Here is a 19,523-nt window from a genome sequence, read left to right as displayed (position 1 = left end):
GTTCAGGGAGTTCATAGTAGTGGTAACTTACAATATCTTTCCTTTTGTGAATGATTCATTTCACTCAACATTGTATCTTTAAGGTTCATCCATGTTGGTATATGTTTTGATTTGGAATTATGTTATTCCTTCTTACTGCTGAGTATATATGTATATACCACATTTTATTTATCCACTCATCTGTTGAAGGACACTTGGATTGTTTCCATCTCTTGGCAATTGTGAACAATGCTGCTGTGAACATCAGTGTACAAATGTCTGTTCGTATTGCTGCTTTCAGATTTTCTGGGCATATACTGAGAAGTGGAGTTGCTGGATCATAGAGTAATTCGATATCTAGTTTTCTGAGAAACTGCCAAACTCTCTTCTACAGTGGCTTTGCCATTAAACAGTCCCACTAGCAATGAATAAGAGTTCCAGTTTCTCCACATCCTCTCTAGCATTTGTTGTTTCCAGTTTAATGGTAGCCTTTCTTATTGGTATGAGGTATTATCTCATTGTGGTTTTGATTTGCTTTTCCCTAATAGCTAGTGAAGATGAACATTTTTTCATGTGTTTTTTAGCCATTTGTATTTCCTCTTTAGAAAAATGCCTTTTCATCTCTTTTGCCAATTTTATAATTGGGCTGTTTGTACTGTTGTTGTTGAGTTGTAGGATTTCTTTATATGTGCAGCATATCAGTGCCTTATCAGATGTATGGTTTCCAAATATTTTCTCCCATTGAGTTGGCTGCCTCTTCACCTTTTCGACAAAGTCTTTGAGGCACAGAAGCTTTTGATTTTGAGGAGTTCCCATTTATCTGTTTTTACTTTTGTTGCTTCTGCTTTAGGTGTAAGGTCAAAGAAGCTACATCCTATTACTAGGTCTTGAAGATGTTTGCCTATGTTATCTTCTGAGAGTTTTATGATGCTGTCTCATATTGAGGTCTTTGATCCACTTTTAGTTAATTTTTGTATAGGGTGTTAGGTAGGGTTCCTCTTTCATTCTTTCGGTTATAGGTAACCAATTCTCCTGGCCCCAATTGTTGAAGAGACTGTTCTGTCCCAATTCAGTGGATTTGGGGGCCTTATCAAAAATCAGTCAACCGTAGATCGGGGGTGTATTTCTGAACTCTCAGTTCAATTTCATTGATAGTAGTAGGCTTCGAAGTCTGAAAGTGTAAGTCCTCCCACTTTGTTCTTCCTTTTTAGGATGTTTTTGTCAACTTGAGGCCCCTTTCCCTTCCAAATAAATCTGATAACTAGCATTTCTAAGTCTGCAAAGTAGGTTGTTGGAATTTTGATTGGAATTACATTGAATCTTTAGATCAGTTTGAGTAGAATTGGCATCTTAACGATATTCAGCCTTCCTATCCATGAGCATGGAATATCTTTCCACCTATTTAGGTCCTTTTTTATTTCTTTTAGTAAAGTTTTGTAATTTTCTTTGTAGATGTCTTTTACATCCTTGGTTACATTTATTTCTAGGTACTTGATTTTTTTTAGTTGCTATTGTGAATGAAATATTTTTTTGATGCCTACTCAGTTAGGTGCACATTACTGACTTATTTGCATTAATCTTGTATCCCGCCACTCTGCTAAATTTAACAGTTCAAGTACCTTTGTCATCAATTTCTCAGGATTGTCCAAGTATAAGATCATATCATCTGCAAATAATGACAATTTTACTTCTTCTTCCTTTCCAGTTTGGATGCCTTTTATGTCATTCTCTTGGCAAATTGCTCTGGCTAGAACTTCTAGCACAGTATTGAATAATAGAGATCACAGTGGACAACCTTGTCTCGTTCTCTATCTTAGGGGGAAGGCTTTCAGCCTCTCACCATTGAGTACTATGCTGGCTTTGTGTTTTTCATATATGCCCTTTATCATATTGAGGAAGATTCCTTCAATACCTACTTTGTGAAGTGTTTTATCAAAAAGGATGTTGAATTTTGTCAAATGGTTTTTCAGCGTCTATTGAGATCATTTGATTTTTCTCTTTTGATTTGTTAATGTGTTTTTTATTACATTGATTTTCTTATGTTGAACCACCCTTGCATGCCAGGGATGAACCCCACTTTGTCGTAATGTATAAATTCTTTTAATGTGCCTTTAGATTCAATTTGCAAGTATTTTAAGAATTTTTGCATCTGTATTCGTTAGGGAGATTGGCGTATAGTTCTCCTTTTCTGTAGTTTGTTTATCTGGTTTTGGTATCAGTGTGATATTTGCTTCATAAAAGGAGTTAGGTAGTGTTCCTTTTTCTTCAATTTTTTTAAAGAGTTTGAGCAGGAGTGGTGTCAATTCTTTTTAGAAAGTTTGGCAGAATTCCTCTGTGAAGCCATCTGGCCCTGGGCTTTTATTTGTGGGTATATTTTTGATGACTGGTTGGATTGGTTTGTTGAGGTCTTCTGTTTTTTCTTGGGTCAGTGTAGGTTGTTCATGTGTTTCCAGGAAATTGTCCATTTCATCTAAATTGTCTAGCTTTTTGGCATACAGTTGTTCATAGTGTCCTCTTAGGGTTTTTTTTTTTTTTTCCCTTCAGGATCCATAGTAATTATCCTGCTCTCATTTCTGATTCTGTTTATTTGGGTCTTCTCTTTTTGATTCTCTGAGTCTAACTAAGGGTCTGTCTGTCTTGTTGATCTGGAAGAACCAACATTTTTGGTTTTATTTATTGTCTCTATTGCTTTTTCTTTCTCCGCCTCATTTATTTCCACTTTAATCTTTCTTTTCTTCTACTTGCCTTAGGGTTAGTTTGCTGATCATTCTCTAGCCTCTTCAGTTCAGTTAGTTCTTTGCTTTTAGCTTGCTTTTTGATATCTGCATTTAGAGCTATAAATTTTCCTCTCACTACACCTTCACTGCATCCCATAGGTTTTGATTTGTTATGTTCTTGTTTTCATTCTTCTCTATATATTTACCTATTTTCTCTTGCAATTTCTTCTTTGACCCACTGGCTGTTTAGGAGTGTGTTGAAAGATCTGATTCTTTGGTGTTTATTGACTTCTAGTTGCATTCCATTATGGTCAGAGAATGTGCTTTGAATAATTTCAGTCTTTTAAAATTTAGTAAGGCTTGTTTTGTACCCCAGCATGTGATCTATCCTGGAGAACATTCCATGGGTGCTAAAGAAGAATGTGTATCCTGGTACTTTGGGATGTAACAATCTATATGTGTGTGTTAAGTCTAATTCATGTATCATATTGTTTAGGTTCTCAATTTCCTTATTGGTCCTCTTTCTAGTTGTTCTAAGAGAGTAGTGAATTGGAGTCTCCCACTATTGTAGACATGTCTGTTGCTCCCTTTAGTTTAGCCAGTGTTTGTCTCATGTACTTTGGAACCCCTTGATTGAATATATAAACATTTATGATTGTTATTTCTTCTTGGCCAATTGTCCCTTTTATTATTATGTAGTGTCCTTCTTTGTCTCTTATGACATCTTTGCATTTAAAGTCTATTTTATTCGATATTAGTATAGCTACCCCTGCTTTCTTTTGGCTTCAGCATTCATGGAATGTTTTTCCCATCCTTTCACTTTCAGTCTCTTTGTGTCACAGGGTCTTAGATGAGTCTCTTGTAAACAGCGTATCAATGGGTCATACTTTTTAATCCATTCTACCAGTCTTGATCTTTTAATTGGGAAGTTTAATCCATTCACATTCACAGTTATTACTGGGAAGGGAGTTCTTGAACCAGCCATCTTGTTCTTTCATTTTTAGTTGTCAAATCTATTTTTCCCCCTCTCTCTTTTTTTTTTTCCTTTAAGTTATCCTTACTAATACTCTTCAGTTCTGTGCCCTTCTCCAGACCTCTCTCCTTTCCATTTTTCTCATCCCATAGAGCTCCCCTTAGTATTTCTTACAGGGCAGGTCTCTTGTAAACAAATTCTCTCAGCATTTGTTTGTGAAAATTTTAAACTCTCCCTCAATTTTAAAGGAGATGTTTGCTGTATAAAGAATTCTTTACTGACAATTTTTCTCTTTCAGAATCTTAAATGTGTCATACCACTGCCTTCTTGCCTCCATGGTGTCCTCTGAGTAGTCAGTACTTAGTCTTATGTTGTTTCCCTTATATGTGGTGAATCATTACTCTTTTGCTGCTTTCCGAACTTTCTCCTCTACAGCATTTGACAGTTTGATCAATATGTGTCTCGGAGTGGGTTTATTTGGATTTATTCTATTTGGAGTTTGTTGGGCATCTTTGATTTGCATATTTATGTCATTTAGAAGGATTGGGAAGTTTTCGCCAACTGTGTCTTGGAACACTTTTCCTAGCCCTTTTCTCCTTTGGGGCACCTGTGATTCTTATATTTGTGTACTTCCTGTTGTCCATCATTTCCCTGAGATAGTTTCAAATTTTTGTATTTTTTCACCATTTGTTATTTTATGCCTTCACATTCAGTTGTAGTGTCCTCTAGTTCACCTGTTTCTTCTGCCTCTTCAAATCTGCTCTTGTTTGTCTCTAGTGTAATTTTAATTTGAGCAACAATGTCTTTTTTTCCATGAGGTCTGCTATTTATTTATTTACTCTTTCAGATTCTTCTTTATGCTCTTCTAGAGTCTTTTTTATGTCTTTTATGTATTGAGCCATCTCGTTGAACTTGTTTTAGAGATTTGTGTGTACTTGTTTAATTAATTGCTCCAAATTTTGTGTCTCCTGCGGCATTTTAATTTGTTTATTTGGCTTGTCCATATTTTCTAAATTCTTCAAGTGCTTTGTGATTTTCCGGTGACTCCAGGGCATTTGCTTGTCTTCATAAGGTTGTTTTGGGAAATGCAGTATTACTTGAGCATTTATATATAATTTGGCAGAGCTACAGCTTGCTGGAGTGCAGTTTACCTATCCCACCAGCAGGTGATGCTCATGAGCTGCTTTTTACTCTCAGGCTAGCCTTCCCCAAACTTCTCCTATGTGCTGGGCAGAGTCCAAACCAGGTGGGGATCCAGTCAGTGCACCAGTTCTTCGTGTGCACTGGGGACTGCCTGCCCTGGGGGTGCATTGTGGGCCCTGTGCAGTTCGGCAGGGAGTCTGCTCAAGGGCACGTTCCAGCTCAGACTTCCCCATTCCCTGCCTGCCATGTGCCTGCGAGCCTCTGGGGTGTGGGAAGGGCTCCTGATGCTCTGTATGGCACCTCTCCTATTCCCCCTTCTTGCTAGTGCACCCCCTGGACTTCTGTGTTGGGAGAGTGAATGCCGCCTCCCAAGTTTCCTCACAGGAGCTCCTGGCCATATGGCTGTGGAGGATCAGCACCCCAGCTAACTTGCCTAGCAGTCGTCTCACCACTGCTGATCCCATCCCTCAAGACACAGTCTCTCCGCGATTTTGTCCACATCCCTCTCCCACATACTGTAGGGGTCCCTCTGTGGCCGGTTACACCCTGAAACTGCAGTCCTGGGTATCCTGTGGTCCCTCTCTACTTTCTTTCCTACCCCATATGTTTTCTAATTTAATTTTTTTTTTTTTTTTTTTTTTTACAGATTTCTTACATGATCTCAGCATGGGCCAGAATGTGCAAAATCCTTGGAAAAGAATTTCAGCAATACCTTCCAGTGGTTATGGGGCCTTTAATGAAGACAGCTTCAATTAAACCCGAAGTAGCACTTTTAGATAGTAGGTGTCTTCATGAGGAAATATCATTTATAATTTCTCTCCTTTTAGTATTTTTAACATGAATTTGTCTTTTTCCCTACTAATAGCCCAAGACATGGAGAATATGAGTGATGATGATGGTTGGGAATTTGTGAACCTTGGAGATCAGCAAAGTTTTGGTATTAAAACTGCAGGGCTGGAAGAAAAGTCAACTGCTTGCCAGATGCTGGTAAGTGACAATAATTTTTACTAAACTTTTATTTTGCAACCTTTTATAATATGTGTATGAGGATATCATGGAAATGCTTTGCCTAGAAGCTGAAGAAATTGTTTTAAAGAGCCAAGATTATATTCCTTAAAAAATAAAATGTTGGAACCTTTTGACCCAACATTTCCACTTCTGACTTTCATTCTAAAGAAAATATATGGACAAAACCTTTCATTATCAGTGCTATTTTTTAATAGCAAAAAAATAATAAACAGCCTAAATGCTTGTTAGTAGAAAAAGGATCAATAAGTTATTGTATCCTGGAGTACACTACATGAGGACAAGGATTGTCTGTTTTGTTAACTGCAATATCAGAATGTTAACAGTGCCTGGTGTATAGTAGGCCCCAAGAAGTATATTTTGAATGAATCAACAGAAACATATCTGTGATATTAAAAGTAAGACAAAACTGGTATGATTTCAATCATGTAATAAAAAGTAGATATAGTAGGAAAACCAAAATGTTAGCAGTGATTATGTCTTGTGGAATGGTATGTGAGTGTGTGTGTATTTAAATTTTCTTCCTAGTGTTCTGTTTGTTTTCTTTATGACTGTGTTATAGACAAAGAGTGAGGAGATAAATTTTTTTAAAAGATAGAAGTAAGAATTACGGTATATACAAATTTAGTTAGGTAAATCTAAATGGAAATAAGTTGCTTCAGTTTTATTTTGTGTATGCATTATTGTGTTCTCTAATTCATTTAAAAGTGTATTTCTTCAACTGTTCTTATCTTCAATACCCATGCCTATAATTTATAAACATTTTGGATTTTTGTGCCGTCATCTTGTCTCTCTGAAATGGAAAGAAAATATAAATGCAACACCTTTAAAACAAAATGATCAGACTGGTGGTTTGATGGGTTGAGCCCTCTACCATAAGTTTTACCCTTGGGAAGACGGTTGCTGCAAAGGAGAGGCTAGGCCTCCCTGTATTTGTGCCTAAGAGTCTCCTCCTGAATGCCTCTTTGTTGCTCAGATGTGGCCCTCTCTCTCTGGCTAAGCCAACTTGAAAGGTGAAATCACTGCCCTCCCCCCTACGTGGGATCAGACACCCAGGGAAGTAAATCTCCCTGGCAACGTGGAATATGACTCCCGGGGAGGAATGTAGACCCGGCATCGTGGGATGGAGAACATCTTCTTGACCAAAAGGGGGATGTGAAAGGAAATGAAATAAGCTTCAGTGGCAGAGAGATTCCAAAACGAGCCGAGAGATCACTCTGGTGGGCACTCTTACGCACACTTTAGACAACCTTTTTTAGGTTCTAAAGAATTGGGGTAGCTGGTGGTGGATACCTGAAACTATTAAACTACAACCCAGAACCCATGAATCTCGAAGACAGTTGTATAAAAATGTAGCTTATGAGGGGTGACAGTGGGATTGGGAATGCCATAAGGACCAAACTCCACTTTGTCTAGTTTATGGATGGATGTGTAGAAAAGTAGGGGAAGCAAACAAACAGACAAAGGTACCCAGTGTTCTTTTTTACTTCAATTACTCTTTTTCACTCTAATTATTATTCTTGTTATTTTTGTGTGTGTGCTAATGAAGGTGTCAGGGATTGATTTAGGTGATGAATGTACAACTATGTAATGGTATTGTAAACAATCGAAAGTACAATTTGTTTTGTATGACTGCGTGGTATGTGAATATATCTCAATAAAATGATGATTAAAAAAAAATGATCGGCCCAGGGCCGCGTCGCCCTGGCTCGGAGGCGGGTAGGCGGGTAACGTATCCCCAGGTTCCAGGGACTAAGATGTGGATGTGGGCGTGGGGAGAGAGGCATTCTGCCTACCACAAAAGTGTCCTGAGGTGGACCCAAAATCCCGCATAACAAGGCCCTGGCCATGCCCAGCCTCAGAGCTCAGCCCACGGAAGCAGACATGGAGCTGACAGGACTGGGGCCCTGCCCTGGAACCCCTGCTTCCCAGGCCTGTGTGAGTGACGTGCCTGCTGCCGCCTACCCTGGATCTGCATTCCTTGGTTCCCTCTGCTGCCACGATGCTGTGCCAGGAGCCATCCACCCTCACCGTCAGCATCCAGCTCCTGATATTCAAGGAAATCTTGTCAAAACCCTGGCCGAACACAAGCTAAGCCTTCCACAATCAAGCAAACAGCAAACCCTGTGGAAAGTGAAGAATCTCATTTTCCGAGTCACCCTGTTATATTTCAATGAGATTACAACAGAAATTCACAAAACGTACAAAGGATTAGGAAAGTATGGCCCAATTAAAGGAAAAAATCAAAATTGTCCCTGAGGAAGCCCAGACATTGGACTTACTAGGAAAAGACTATAAATCAACTGTTTTAAATGTGTTCAAAGAGCTAAAGGAAATCATGGACAAAGGACTAAAGGAAACTAGGGAAATGATGCTTGAACAAAATGAGAAAATCAATAAAGGGATATAAATTGTTAAAAGGAAACAAATAGAAATTCTTGACTTGAAAAATACAATATCTGAAGCAAAAAGTTCATTAGAAGAATTGAACAGCAGTTGCAAGTGGACAGAAGAAAGAATCAGCAAACTTGATAGGACAATTGAAATTATCCAGGCTAGAGGAATAGAAGGAAAAAAGAATGAAAAGTGAAGAGAGCCTAAGGGACTGATGGGACACCATCAAGCATGCCAACATACACATTGTGGGAGTCCCAAAAGGAGAAGAGGCAGGGGGGATGGGAGATTGGAGAAGAATATTTGAAGAAACAATGGCTGAAAACTCCATAAATCTACACATCCAAGCAGCTCAATGAACTCAAAACTGCACAAACTGAAAGAGATCTAAACTGAGATACATTATACTTAAATTGTTGAAAGACAAAAGAGAGACTCCTGAAAGCACCAAGCAAGAGGTGACTAATCATGCATAAGAGATCCTCAATAAAACCAATAGCCGATTTCTCATTAGAAACCATGGAGCCCAGAAGGCAGTGGGATGACATATTAAAGTGATAAAAAAAAACTGCCAGTAAGGTAACCATTAAAAAATTAACAAATATACACACAGAAGGAAAGAAGGGAATTAAAATGGCCCACTGCAAATAACAACTAAATATTAAAAAGTAGCTATGGAGTAATTAAGAAACAAACATATAAGACATACAGAAAACAAATAGCTAAATGGCAGAAGTAAATCCTTCCTTATCAGTAATTATTTTAAACAAAAGGGGAGATTAGCAGAATGTATATTTTATTTTATTTTTTTTGGATTTTGTTTTTTTAAAATTCATTTTTATTGGGCTATGTTCACATACCATGCAGTCATACAAAGTGTGCATTGAGTTGTTCATAGTACCATTGTATAGTTGTGCATTCATCACCAAAATTAATTTTTGAATATTTTCATTGCCACACACAAAAATAATAAGAGTGAAAATTGGAGTGAAAAGGAACAATTAAAGTAAAAAAAAAAAAAAAAAAAAAAAAAAGATAAAATTTTTTGATATAATGGAAAAGAATGAAGAAGCAATTTTTTAAAAAATAGCACTGCTTTTTCATTATACTGAAGTGCTTTTTAAAAAATATAAAATAACATAAGCCTGTTTGCTGCAGACTACAAAGTAAGTGATGTGCTACAATTATAACTTCTCAGGTTTTTTGTCTTTTTGATATTATGTTTCCTTTATTACTTGGTAAATACATTTCTTATATTTTGTTTGAAGTATTTATTTTCATAGTGCTGAAACTTAACTAAATTCTCCCACAACCAAGAAATAAAATTGGACTGTAAAGCATTCCAGCCTTTGAATAGCATTCATGGCCCTTTCCCATTTTAGAATTCTTTTTAGAAGATTAATTTATTAGTACTGCATGCAGCCTTAAATGTAGCTCTAGTTAAGAGATAGCATTTTGTGGTTCTTAAAATGTTGCTGTTTGTTAATAAATATTAATATCTAAAACCTAACATAAATCTTGATATGTTTTCCCCCAATACTTCTGTTTCAGGTTTGCTATGCTAAGGAGTTAAAGGAAGGCTTTGTGGAATACACTGAACAAGTTGTAAAACTGATGGTCCCTTTACTGAAATTTTATTTCCATGATGATATCCTACAAATTTTGAACGTAAAACTTGTCTAAATTTAGTAGAATTGTAGCTTTTTCAAGTATTAGTATACATCACCATTACTGTAGCAGTGTTTGCATCAATTATATTTTTGGAATATAAACTTGGTGCTCTGCATGTGCCTTAGTTTTATATTTTTTTGCCTTTACACACACACCACAATTTTATAAATGGGAAAAATGAGAACAGCCCAAAGCAGTGGTAGATCCGGGACTCAAACCCAGATCTCTCTGACTCCAAAGCCATTTTGCGTTTTCCATATAGTATCCCGTAATGGTGTCCTTTACAGGAGATTGCCTTTGCCAAACAGAGACTTCCTCTGATGTCAGAGGACTTTTCTAAGAGGAAGTCATCAGGACCTTATTTTATAAAGAGTATTAGAGGGAGAGGGCAACTTAATCTTTACTGAAAACCTGAAAAGCAATTACCGGAAGACGTCCTTGGTAGTTTTCTCAAAAAAGTCATAGCTTCAATTGTGTTTATTAGACAAGTATTTGCATTTGCCTAAAAATTTGGTATCGGTACATCGTGAGACATTGTAATAGTGGTCACAGGTCCTTGAATAGTCATATTTATGTTTGAGCAGTAGGAGTAGCCCTTCCCTCTTTCTGCCACTGGAATTATTTCTGCTATATCGTGGGTGACAAAAAAGACAGGGAGGTATGTCTTATGGGCAGGGAGACTTTTCCATTTTATTCATATATTTAACATAAGCTCTTGTCTGAAACAAGTTGCCTAGCACTACTCTTCATGCAAGTGAGCACTTAAGTAAGCAAAAGGATAGAACAATCTTTTGAGACTTTTTAGTGATTAAATTTTCTTAACAATAAAACGTGTTCGAGTGGCAGCAGCAGAATCCATGCCTCTTCTCCTGGAATGTGCAAGAGTTCGTGGTCCTGAGTATCTCACACAGATGTGGCATTTTATGTGCGATGCTCTAATCAAGGCCATTGGCACAGAACCAGATTCAGATGTCCTGTCAGAAATAATGCATTCTTTTGCAAAGGTAGATATTTTTCTCTTAAAGAATGTTTATATGGTTGTGTCTTTATTAGCTTCGCTAAATAAATTAGGGAGAAAGTTTGATTATTTTTGTATATGGTATAGTGTATAAATATATATATTTTACTGAAAATGTTCAGTCTGTTAATTTTGATATTTTGGTGTTTTCTTTATTTTTCTTTGGGTTCTGTTTTAATTTTTGACAGTTATTAAGATAAAATTCATGCCATACAATTCACCTATCTAAAGGGTACAAATCAGTGGTTTTATGTTCAACTTTTGCCACAATTTTAGAACATTTTCATCACCTCAGAAAGAGGAACCCTGTACCCTTTGGCTATCACTACTGTTGTCCCTCCCCCCACTCCCCTTTTGTTTATTTTAAGAATAACTACTCTTATATCTAGTCTTTATTAATTACCACCATCACATACCCAGTAATCCAAGTACAGAAGCCTGGATATCATTTCTAACTCGCCTGTCATCTATTTACTAGTTCTTGTCCTATTTTTTCCTCCTAAAGTCTTTCTTTTTTTTTTTTTCCCCATCATCTTATCTCTTATTCCATTTACAAAATAGCCTCAGTCTACTCCCCAAGTCTCTTTTCCTCCTGGTTCATTTTCATTTTCTCAAGCGATAACTTGCTCTTTGAGTCACTTCTCTTACTGTACTTAGTCACAGCTCCATAGCCCTCTCCGCAGTTCGGGTTAAAGGCTCTTCAGCATCTTTTTTGTTCCCATTTACACTTCTGCAATTCAGAATTTCTTGTATTTTTCTAAAGAATGCATCCTTCCATGCCTTTGCCCATATCATTCCTTCTGCGTGTAATGCCCTTCCAGGGCATCCTTAACCTTTCTTCAGTGCTTCCTCTGTACTTTGTATGTTCTTCTTTTACTGCAGTAATTGAGATTCTTAGAAGGTGCTTTACGTCTTTTGTTTTCAAATCCTTAGCACCTAGCATAATGCCTGGTACTTAGTGTTTGTTTAGTACATTTTTAAAATAAAAATGTATTTTTAACTCTTCTCTTTACTATAAACTAAGTATATCTACTCATTTAACCATTAATCTTCCATGGCACAGAATTATATATTCTTGTTTCCATGTGAATTTTTTTTTTTTTCCTTGGTTAGGGGAAGGGATAGTAGTTGTAGGCTTACAGAAAAATTACACAGAAAGTTCAGGGTTCCCATAATTCCCCTCCCCTGCCCCCCACACACACAACCACAATTTTCCTTATTTCCATTTGATTTTTAATGAACTTTAACTTTCAACTGAAAACCCTAAATCTTATTAGTTGCTTTCTTTGCTGTCTACCTCATTAGTGCATTGAAGTAATGGGAGATGGATGCCTTAATAATGAACACTTTGAAGAACTGGGAGGTATATTGAAAGCAAAACTTGAAGAACATTTTAAAAATCAAGAATTGCGACAAGGTAAGTTTCCTGTGCTTTTATTTCTGGATGTAATCCTTAATGACCATTTTGGCAGCCATTTAAAAAAGTATTTATTTGGGTGTGTTTTAGTTAAAAGACAAGATGAAGACTATGATGAACAGGTTGAAGAGTCACTACAAGATGAGGTAAATTATTCCTTTTAGAACTTAATTTACGTGACCCATTTTTGTCTGAAAGCTTTTTAAATGCTTAAGTTTCAAATTCAGCTGAATTGCTATTCTGATATAGTTATTTAGTGGTCATCTTTCATAGAAAAATCTAATGTGTATTACATTTATTGATAAAGAAAATGAGTAATTTGAAATTGACTGATTTATCTTTTAGGTACAATACATGCATTGTTTTGCAATAGCTCGCGCTTATACAATCACTTTGGAGTTCACCTAGAATTTTATCTTGCATTCTCCTCACAGCAACCATTTGTATTTGTTAGTACTTTACACTATTTTAAAGATGAGTGAACTCAAACTCAGATGTTAAATGATTGTCTCAAGTCACACTATTGACACTCTGGGCATAAGCCCAGGCCTTTCTCTAACTTCACCTTTCTTCTGTACCACAAAATAATGCAGATTTCCTTATAAATGGTATAGATGTATTCAGTGGTTGATATAATTTTTTTCCACCTTGATAATAATTTCCCCCTCAAACCGCTTGATGCCATCAGACATATTCTGTGAATATAGGAACCAGAATATATGGTATCAGGCCATCGTGGTGGACCATTGCTAAAATGTGCAGGTCACCCTCTTCAGTTCTTTTCAGGTTGCTCACATGCTGGTATGTTCAAATTGCTATTAGGAACAAGATGATACAAGTAACTGACTTCATGTCTTCCCAGAATTAGAAACATTTTTGCAGAAAACAAAAAATAATAATAAAATAAAACACTTCCATTTCAAAACTTTGAAATTTGGTATCATGTTTTTAACCATATTTTTTATTATGTTCCAAGGAAAGTCATTGCAATAAGTGTAATACTTGCTACAAACCTTTATCTTTTCATATGCATGCAGAAGACATGACACCCAATCATTAAGTTTACCTCAGACCCTGTACTCTTCACATACTCATAATAAAGTAATAATAAATTTGCTTTTCTAATTAAGTAATAATTGGATTTTTTTTTAACCATTTACTACCTTGTTCACCTTCAGCTCATCACTGATACTTAAAATCCCATTAACGAGCCATAGGCTCACCTAATCATTCCCATACCGTTAAGTTTTATAAATACAGATTTTTATAAATACTACTGTTATTACTGGTGGAAATACTTTTTAATACATAATACATATTGGTGTGTGTGTGTGTTTTGTTTTTTTAGGATGATAATGATGTATATATTCTGACCAAAGTGTCAGACATTTTACACTCAATATTCAGTAGCTACAAGGAAAAAGTGTTACCATGGTTTGAACAGCTGCTTCCTTTAATTGTCAACCTAATTGTAAGTGTTACCTCTTTTTTTTAACAGTTAGTTTAGGTACTTGGCCTGAAATTTAGGTACTTGACCTGGAATTTTATTTTATTGCAGCATGTAAAATCTTACACTTTTAGGTTAGAATAGGTCTTAGAAATTACAGAGAATTTCCATAGTACATTGTTAACCTTATTAAGTTTGCTGTGTAGTTCTTGATATTTTCTCACTTGATAAGCTTAAAGATGGCTGATTAGGTTTTCTATAAGCCAATTAATTTAGAACCCATTCCAGAGACATACAAGTGATTTTTCATTATTTAAGATCATCTATGCCCTGCTATATTAATAAATGGAAACAGAATTGTTTTTTAGAAATTAAATTAAAAGCTATCATCAGATGTTTGTCTTTTTTTTTTCTTTCAACTTTGTATTATTGCATTTGTCAGTACAGTACATTGAAAGAAGAGTTAGGCATACATGACTTCTGTGATAGACTTCTGTGATAGCCTGTTAAAACGATAATACAAAGTTAACATCTTTGCAGCTTTTGTTAAAGTAAACTTATATTCATTGCTGCTACATTTGGTCACTTCTTCCTGGTATATGGAGTTACATATTGTGGACTTCTGTAACAAATCACACAGGTCTCTTAAACCTGTACTTCATTAAATCTGTATAGTAGCTTAAAGAGTATTCATAAGAAGTGGTTATTTTCATGGGGTTTTTTTTTTTCATTGCCCGTATCAGGGATTTCAGTAAAGCTGGTGGTCTATATTGAATATTAATTTCTTTATATTCTTTATGTACTCCAATATTAGAAGCGTAAAAGATGTCTCTTTTGCAGTGTCCACATAGACCATGGCCAGACAGACAGTGGGGATTGTGCATCTTTGATGATGTAATAGAACACTGTAGTCCAGCCTCATTTAAATATGCAGAATATTTCTTAAGGCCAATGCTCCAATATGTATGTGACAATAGCCCAGAAGTCAGACAAGCTGCTGCATATGGCCTAGGAGTCATGGCACAGTATGGTGGAGATAACTATCGTCCTTTTTGTACAGGTACTTTTTTTTTTTTTTACTAGATTACATGCATTTCATCCTAGACATCTCTTTTATTCCTACCTCATTCTCTTTACTGTACTCCCAAACATAACATGCCTATTTCTGCTTTGTTCTCTTCCCTTTTTTTAAACACCTCATCTATAGCACTTATGAATTTATCTTTTTTCTCTTCAAAATGGAAATGAGATCAGTGGGGTTTCATTCCCTGCCCTCAACCCCAACCTTCCAGGGTACAATTCTTTTTTCTCTTTCCTTTTTTTTTTTTTTTTTTTTTTTGGCTTTTATAAAGGGAATTTATTAAGTTACAAATTTACAGTCCTAAGGCCATAAAAGTGTCCAAATGAAGGCATCAGCTATAGGGTACCTTCATAGTGAAGAATGGCCGTTGGCATCTGGAAAACCTGTTAGCTGGGAAAGCATGTGGCTGGCATCTGCTGATCCTGGGTTGCGTTCAGGTCCTCTCTCAGCTCCTGTGCGTTCTTGGTTCTTTCTCCCAGGAAAGTGCCTAGGGATCCTGTCTTCACATATCCAGGGGCAAACTCTGAGCTTCATCTCTTAGCTAAATGTCCTTATGTCTCCATCTCTAGTATGTATCTAACCATCAGTGTCAGCCCATTTCATTTTTAATTTAGGGGGTATACCAAAGCCCCTACATAGGACTTTTAAAATGGGGTCCTTACAAGTTTAGCATGGGAATACAGGCTTTTAGCAGCTTTTAAAATTTAAGTACCCTCAGGTGATCACAGTGTAAATCTGGAATCTACTAATGTGTATCATGCAGTATCTAAATAGTGCTATATTTCTGACCCCATGATGCTCTGGCCAGGCTGGGACAATCTCCCATTCATTATTCCATGATGTAGCAGAAAAAGAAAAAACAGTCCATTTACATTAACCTCTCTTCACTGTAGTCTGTACCAAAGATAAAAAAGAATTTATATTTATGTTCATTTGCATGACAATGAGATTTTAACTGACCCTTTTTCAAATGCTTATTTTAGAAGCACTTCCCCTGCTGGTAAGAGTTATTCAGTCTGCAGATTCTAAGACCAAAGAAAATGTCAATGCTACAGAGAACTGCATTTCAGCAGTAGGGAAGATAATGAAATTCAAACCTGACTGTGTAAATGTTGAAGAAGTCCTACCACACTGGTTATCGTGGCTCCCACTGCATGAAGATAAAGAGGAAGCTGTTCAGACTTTCAATTATCTGTGTGACCTAATTGAAAGGTAAGAAAGAGCACAGATATACCCCACATAAAGCAGTACTTTGTTGTTTCTGCCCCCCCTCCAATTTCCTCATCTTTTAAGTGCACCTTCTCTGTGCACAGTCCTCAGTTGCATAGGTTTGTAATAATGTTGCTTTTATAAATCATGTTAAGAAGCCATATCACAGTTAAAATTGCCTTATAACGAGATCTAATTTCACACAATTCTTTATGGAGTTAAGTTCAACAGATGAATGCAGGCACCATAGAAAGTAATGTTTTAAGAAGGTCGTGTCTAGTATTGTTACCCCACCCTATTTATTTTAGTAAGAGATTAAAATTCATTATTTAGTATCATTATTTGACCACCTCAAATTTTGGTATTTTTCTTTGGAGTGAAATCTTCTCCTGGGATCTGGCATTATTAATGCTACTTTATGCCCATCAGTGTATCTAAGAGCTGTACAAACTATAGGTTATAGAGGTTATCAAATTAAAATCATGTTCTTTGGTATCTTTTTTTCCAAGTCCAGATTCCTCTGAATATTAGTCAGATCCTGGGCTCTTAACTATTAATTATTGTTTTGAGTCCATGAATAAGCCAAGGATTGCAACACCTCGTCTCCTGGAGTTTGTAGAAGTAGGCCAGGAAGCATGTTCTTTTCATACCTGTTTAAGTTCAGGTTCACCTAAATATTATATTTAAATCTTTCCACTGAGAAAATTTTCAAGTAATTTAACAGCATCCTTCTCCTCTAGAAGCTACACGCTCCTTATCTGTCTCTGCAGTATTTGATCCTCTCCATTGAAGATAAAATCTTTGAAATTCTCTCACTGACAAAGACTGGAATTCTAGTTAAATTCACTATTAGGTTTTTTTTCCATTAAACTTGCCTTGAGTTTATTATTTCTTTCCCAGATTACTCTCAAAAAATATCCATATATTCTTTTGAACATAAGATTTATTTTAGAAACCATTTTGAAATAGCTTAATGAAATTTGTGTTAAGAAACTTCTTTTTAATATCATCTTTTTTTTTAATAAATCACAGTGTTCCTTATAAAGCACATAAGGTGTTCTATCATTTGGCCCTTACTGCAACCCTGAGACATAAGCTAAGTATTTTCTCTAATTTACATATGGAGAAACTGAGCAGCTATTGTGTAAAATTAGCTTGTTTTCCTCCTACTGAATTTACAAGGCAGTTGATTTTAGTGAATGCATGAAGACCTTGTCCTATAAGTTGTTGAGGAAAAGATCTAGTAAAGTGTGTTTGAGCAGTTTCTCCCTAAAAATTTCGTTTAATAAGGTTTCCTTTTTTTCTTTTGTCAGTAATCACCCAGTTGTTCTTGGCCCAAACAATACCAATCTGCCCAAAATATTCAATATAATTGCAGAAGGAGAAATGCATGAGGCGATTAAACATGAAGATCCTTGTGCCAAACGTCTGGCTAATGTTGTTCGCCAAGTACAGGTAAGCTGTTGGATTAAATTGAAGAAGAGGGAACTAAAATTTATTCTTATGTTTATATTAAAAGAAAACACAAAGCTAATGAGCGGAGAAAATGTCATTCTTTTATTAGTCTCCTCATCTCCAAGCCTTAAATGCATGGCACTTAATATAATCTGTCCGTATGTTCTCATAATTTATTAGAACTAAACCCTTCATCTTAATTTTGAGGCATCTTGAGCCTTCCAGTTGGTGCTTAACACACTCAGAGTGCAGTAGTTTTTCTGCATATCTGAAGAGAAAAAAGGTGAGATTCACTGATAAATAACTTGTCAGCTACCAAAATTTCTGGTTTATAGGTTACTTTAGTGTGTCCCTGCCTAGTAAAACTTAATATAATATCAATATAAAAATTACTGTAAATGAAGTTAACTTTAAAGAAATGAACAGATTTCTTGCTTTTACAATGATATTCATCAAACTAATCTACCTAGAATATATTTTGACATTATTGCAGTCTGCCTGTAATTAAAATATTTCCAAATTACTATGCCACCATATCTAAATCTTTGAAAATGTTTTTTTCCTTAGACTTCTGGAGGATTGTGGACTGAATGCATAGCACAGCTCAGTCCCGAGCAGCAGGCAGCCATACAGGAGCTCCTGAACTCTGCTTGAAGGGCCTTAATATCACCCACCAGAAAACTAACTCCAAATAAACGTTTACCCTTTTGTTTAGGTTTCTTTGTTTTGTTTTTGAGCAAAAGAGAACGATAGTTTGTGCAGGCCATTCTTCTGCAAAGCCACAGCAGCAGGAAAAGAAGCACTGTGTTTCAGAATGGTTTTTAAATGGATTTCTATCATACCACTGAAGAACTTCCCTGTAAACCCTACAGTAGCACTGAAGAGTATTTTTCTATTGGTATAACCCACCCATGTGAAGGTGAAAGGGAAATAAGATTAATTTTCTCATTAGACATAAGGAAATTTAAGAAAAAAACAATTTTAAGATCAGTTGCTCAGCATAAATATGCATTAAATTGCTATACACCTAGTGTTAATTCTATTAATTGGAGTGTGAGTCTTTGTAAGGTAGAAAGAAGCCTTCTACCCAGCAAACCAGTAGATCCAAAAGTTGAAAAACCGAAGACAAAAGCAGGCATGAAGATCTCATTTGGTGTCACTTATGGTTCTTTTACGCAAAAGGCTTGTGACTCAATTTGGAAAGCTTTCAGCTTCCAGCCCTTGAATGTGAAGTGTTGTTGGCATGTCTGACAGTAGTCTCATTCACTCCTCAATAAACAACATTGAAATACAAAAGAAGCTTGTGTAAAAATTCAGTACTGTCTGGCTTTTATTCATTTGTGTTTTTAATATAAGAATAGTCTAATATTTTTTTTAACGTAATAGCTGTGGCTCTGAATGGTCTTTTTTTCCCCTGATATTTTCCTTGTGCGGTTCAAATTTTAAAGCATTTTAGTTTTTACTGTCTTTCTTCCACTTTAATTTAAGCTAAGTTATGGTACACCTACTCCATTCATGATTGGTATCCTTTAAGTTTTGCAAATTTCAAGAAATAGTTTTTTAAACTAGGTTGTTCTGATTAGATTAAAAAAGATTTGGCTTCGTATTCTCATTGCAATTGTAATTGCTGTAGAGCCACATACAGCTTTCAATCTTTTAATTTTATTAGTATTATGACTAAAATTATTTACTGAAAAATTCAGTAAAATGTGGAATTTTTTTTTTAATGTATTAACCTCATAGCCGTAAATGGTTTGCTGTTGTTTCTTTAAATAAATAATGTTTCTAAGGGATCTTAGTAGATTTCTGTTGAAACTTCAGTGTTAACATTTTTATAGTTTGTACTAAGTTTAACCCTGATATAAAAATGAATTTTATGCTTAGATCAGAATTAAAGATTTTTTTCTTTAAATGATTTGCATTACTTTATTAAATGGAATGGACTTGAAAACAATGGACATATGTTAAGATGGTTCATTTGTTAGCAAATACC

General features: G+C 35.8%; 1 protein-coding gene across 1 annotated transcript in view; it reads left to right on the top strand.

Annotated features, from left to right (window-relative positions):
- The window catches only part of IPO5 (importin 5), a 52,347-nt gene extending 33,501 nt beyond the window's left edge, over nt 1–18,846 (top strand). Inside the window, exons 16-26 of the mRNA XM_037800250.1 lie at nt 5,459–5,591; nt 5,678–5,799; nt 9,784–9,880; nt 10,735–10,907; nt 12,227–12,338; nt 12,429–12,484; nt 13,687–13,809; nt 14,626–14,845; nt 15,850–16,078; nt 17,389–17,530; nt 18,098–18,846. Of these exons, the coding sequence (XP_037656178.1) occupies nt 5,459–5,591; nt 5,678–5,799; nt 9,784–9,880; nt 10,735–10,907; nt 12,227–12,338; nt 12,429–12,484; nt 13,687–13,809; nt 14,626–14,845; nt 15,850–16,078; nt 17,389–17,530; nt 18,098–18,184 (1,494 nt within the window). The 3' untranslated portion in view covers nt 18,185–18,846. The remainder of the gene's footprint in view (nt 1–5,458; nt 5,592–5,677; nt 5,800–9,783; nt 9,881–10,734; nt 10,908–12,226; nt 12,339–12,428; nt 12,485–13,686; nt 13,810–14,625; nt 14,846–15,849; nt 16,079–17,388; nt 17,531–18,097) is intronic.
- The last annotated feature ends 677 nt before the right edge of the window (nt 18,847–19,523 follow it).

Source organism: Choloepus didactylus, chromosome 12, assembly GCF_015220235.1.
Source record: "Choloepus didactylus isolate mChoDid1 chromosome 12, mChoDid1.pri, whole genome shotgun sequence".
Taxonomy (NCBI): domain Eukaryota; kingdom Metazoa; phylum Chordata; class Mammalia; order Pilosa; family Megalonychidae; genus Choloepus; species Choloepus didactylus.
This window is presented reverse-complemented; position numbering and strand designations above follow the sequence as displayed.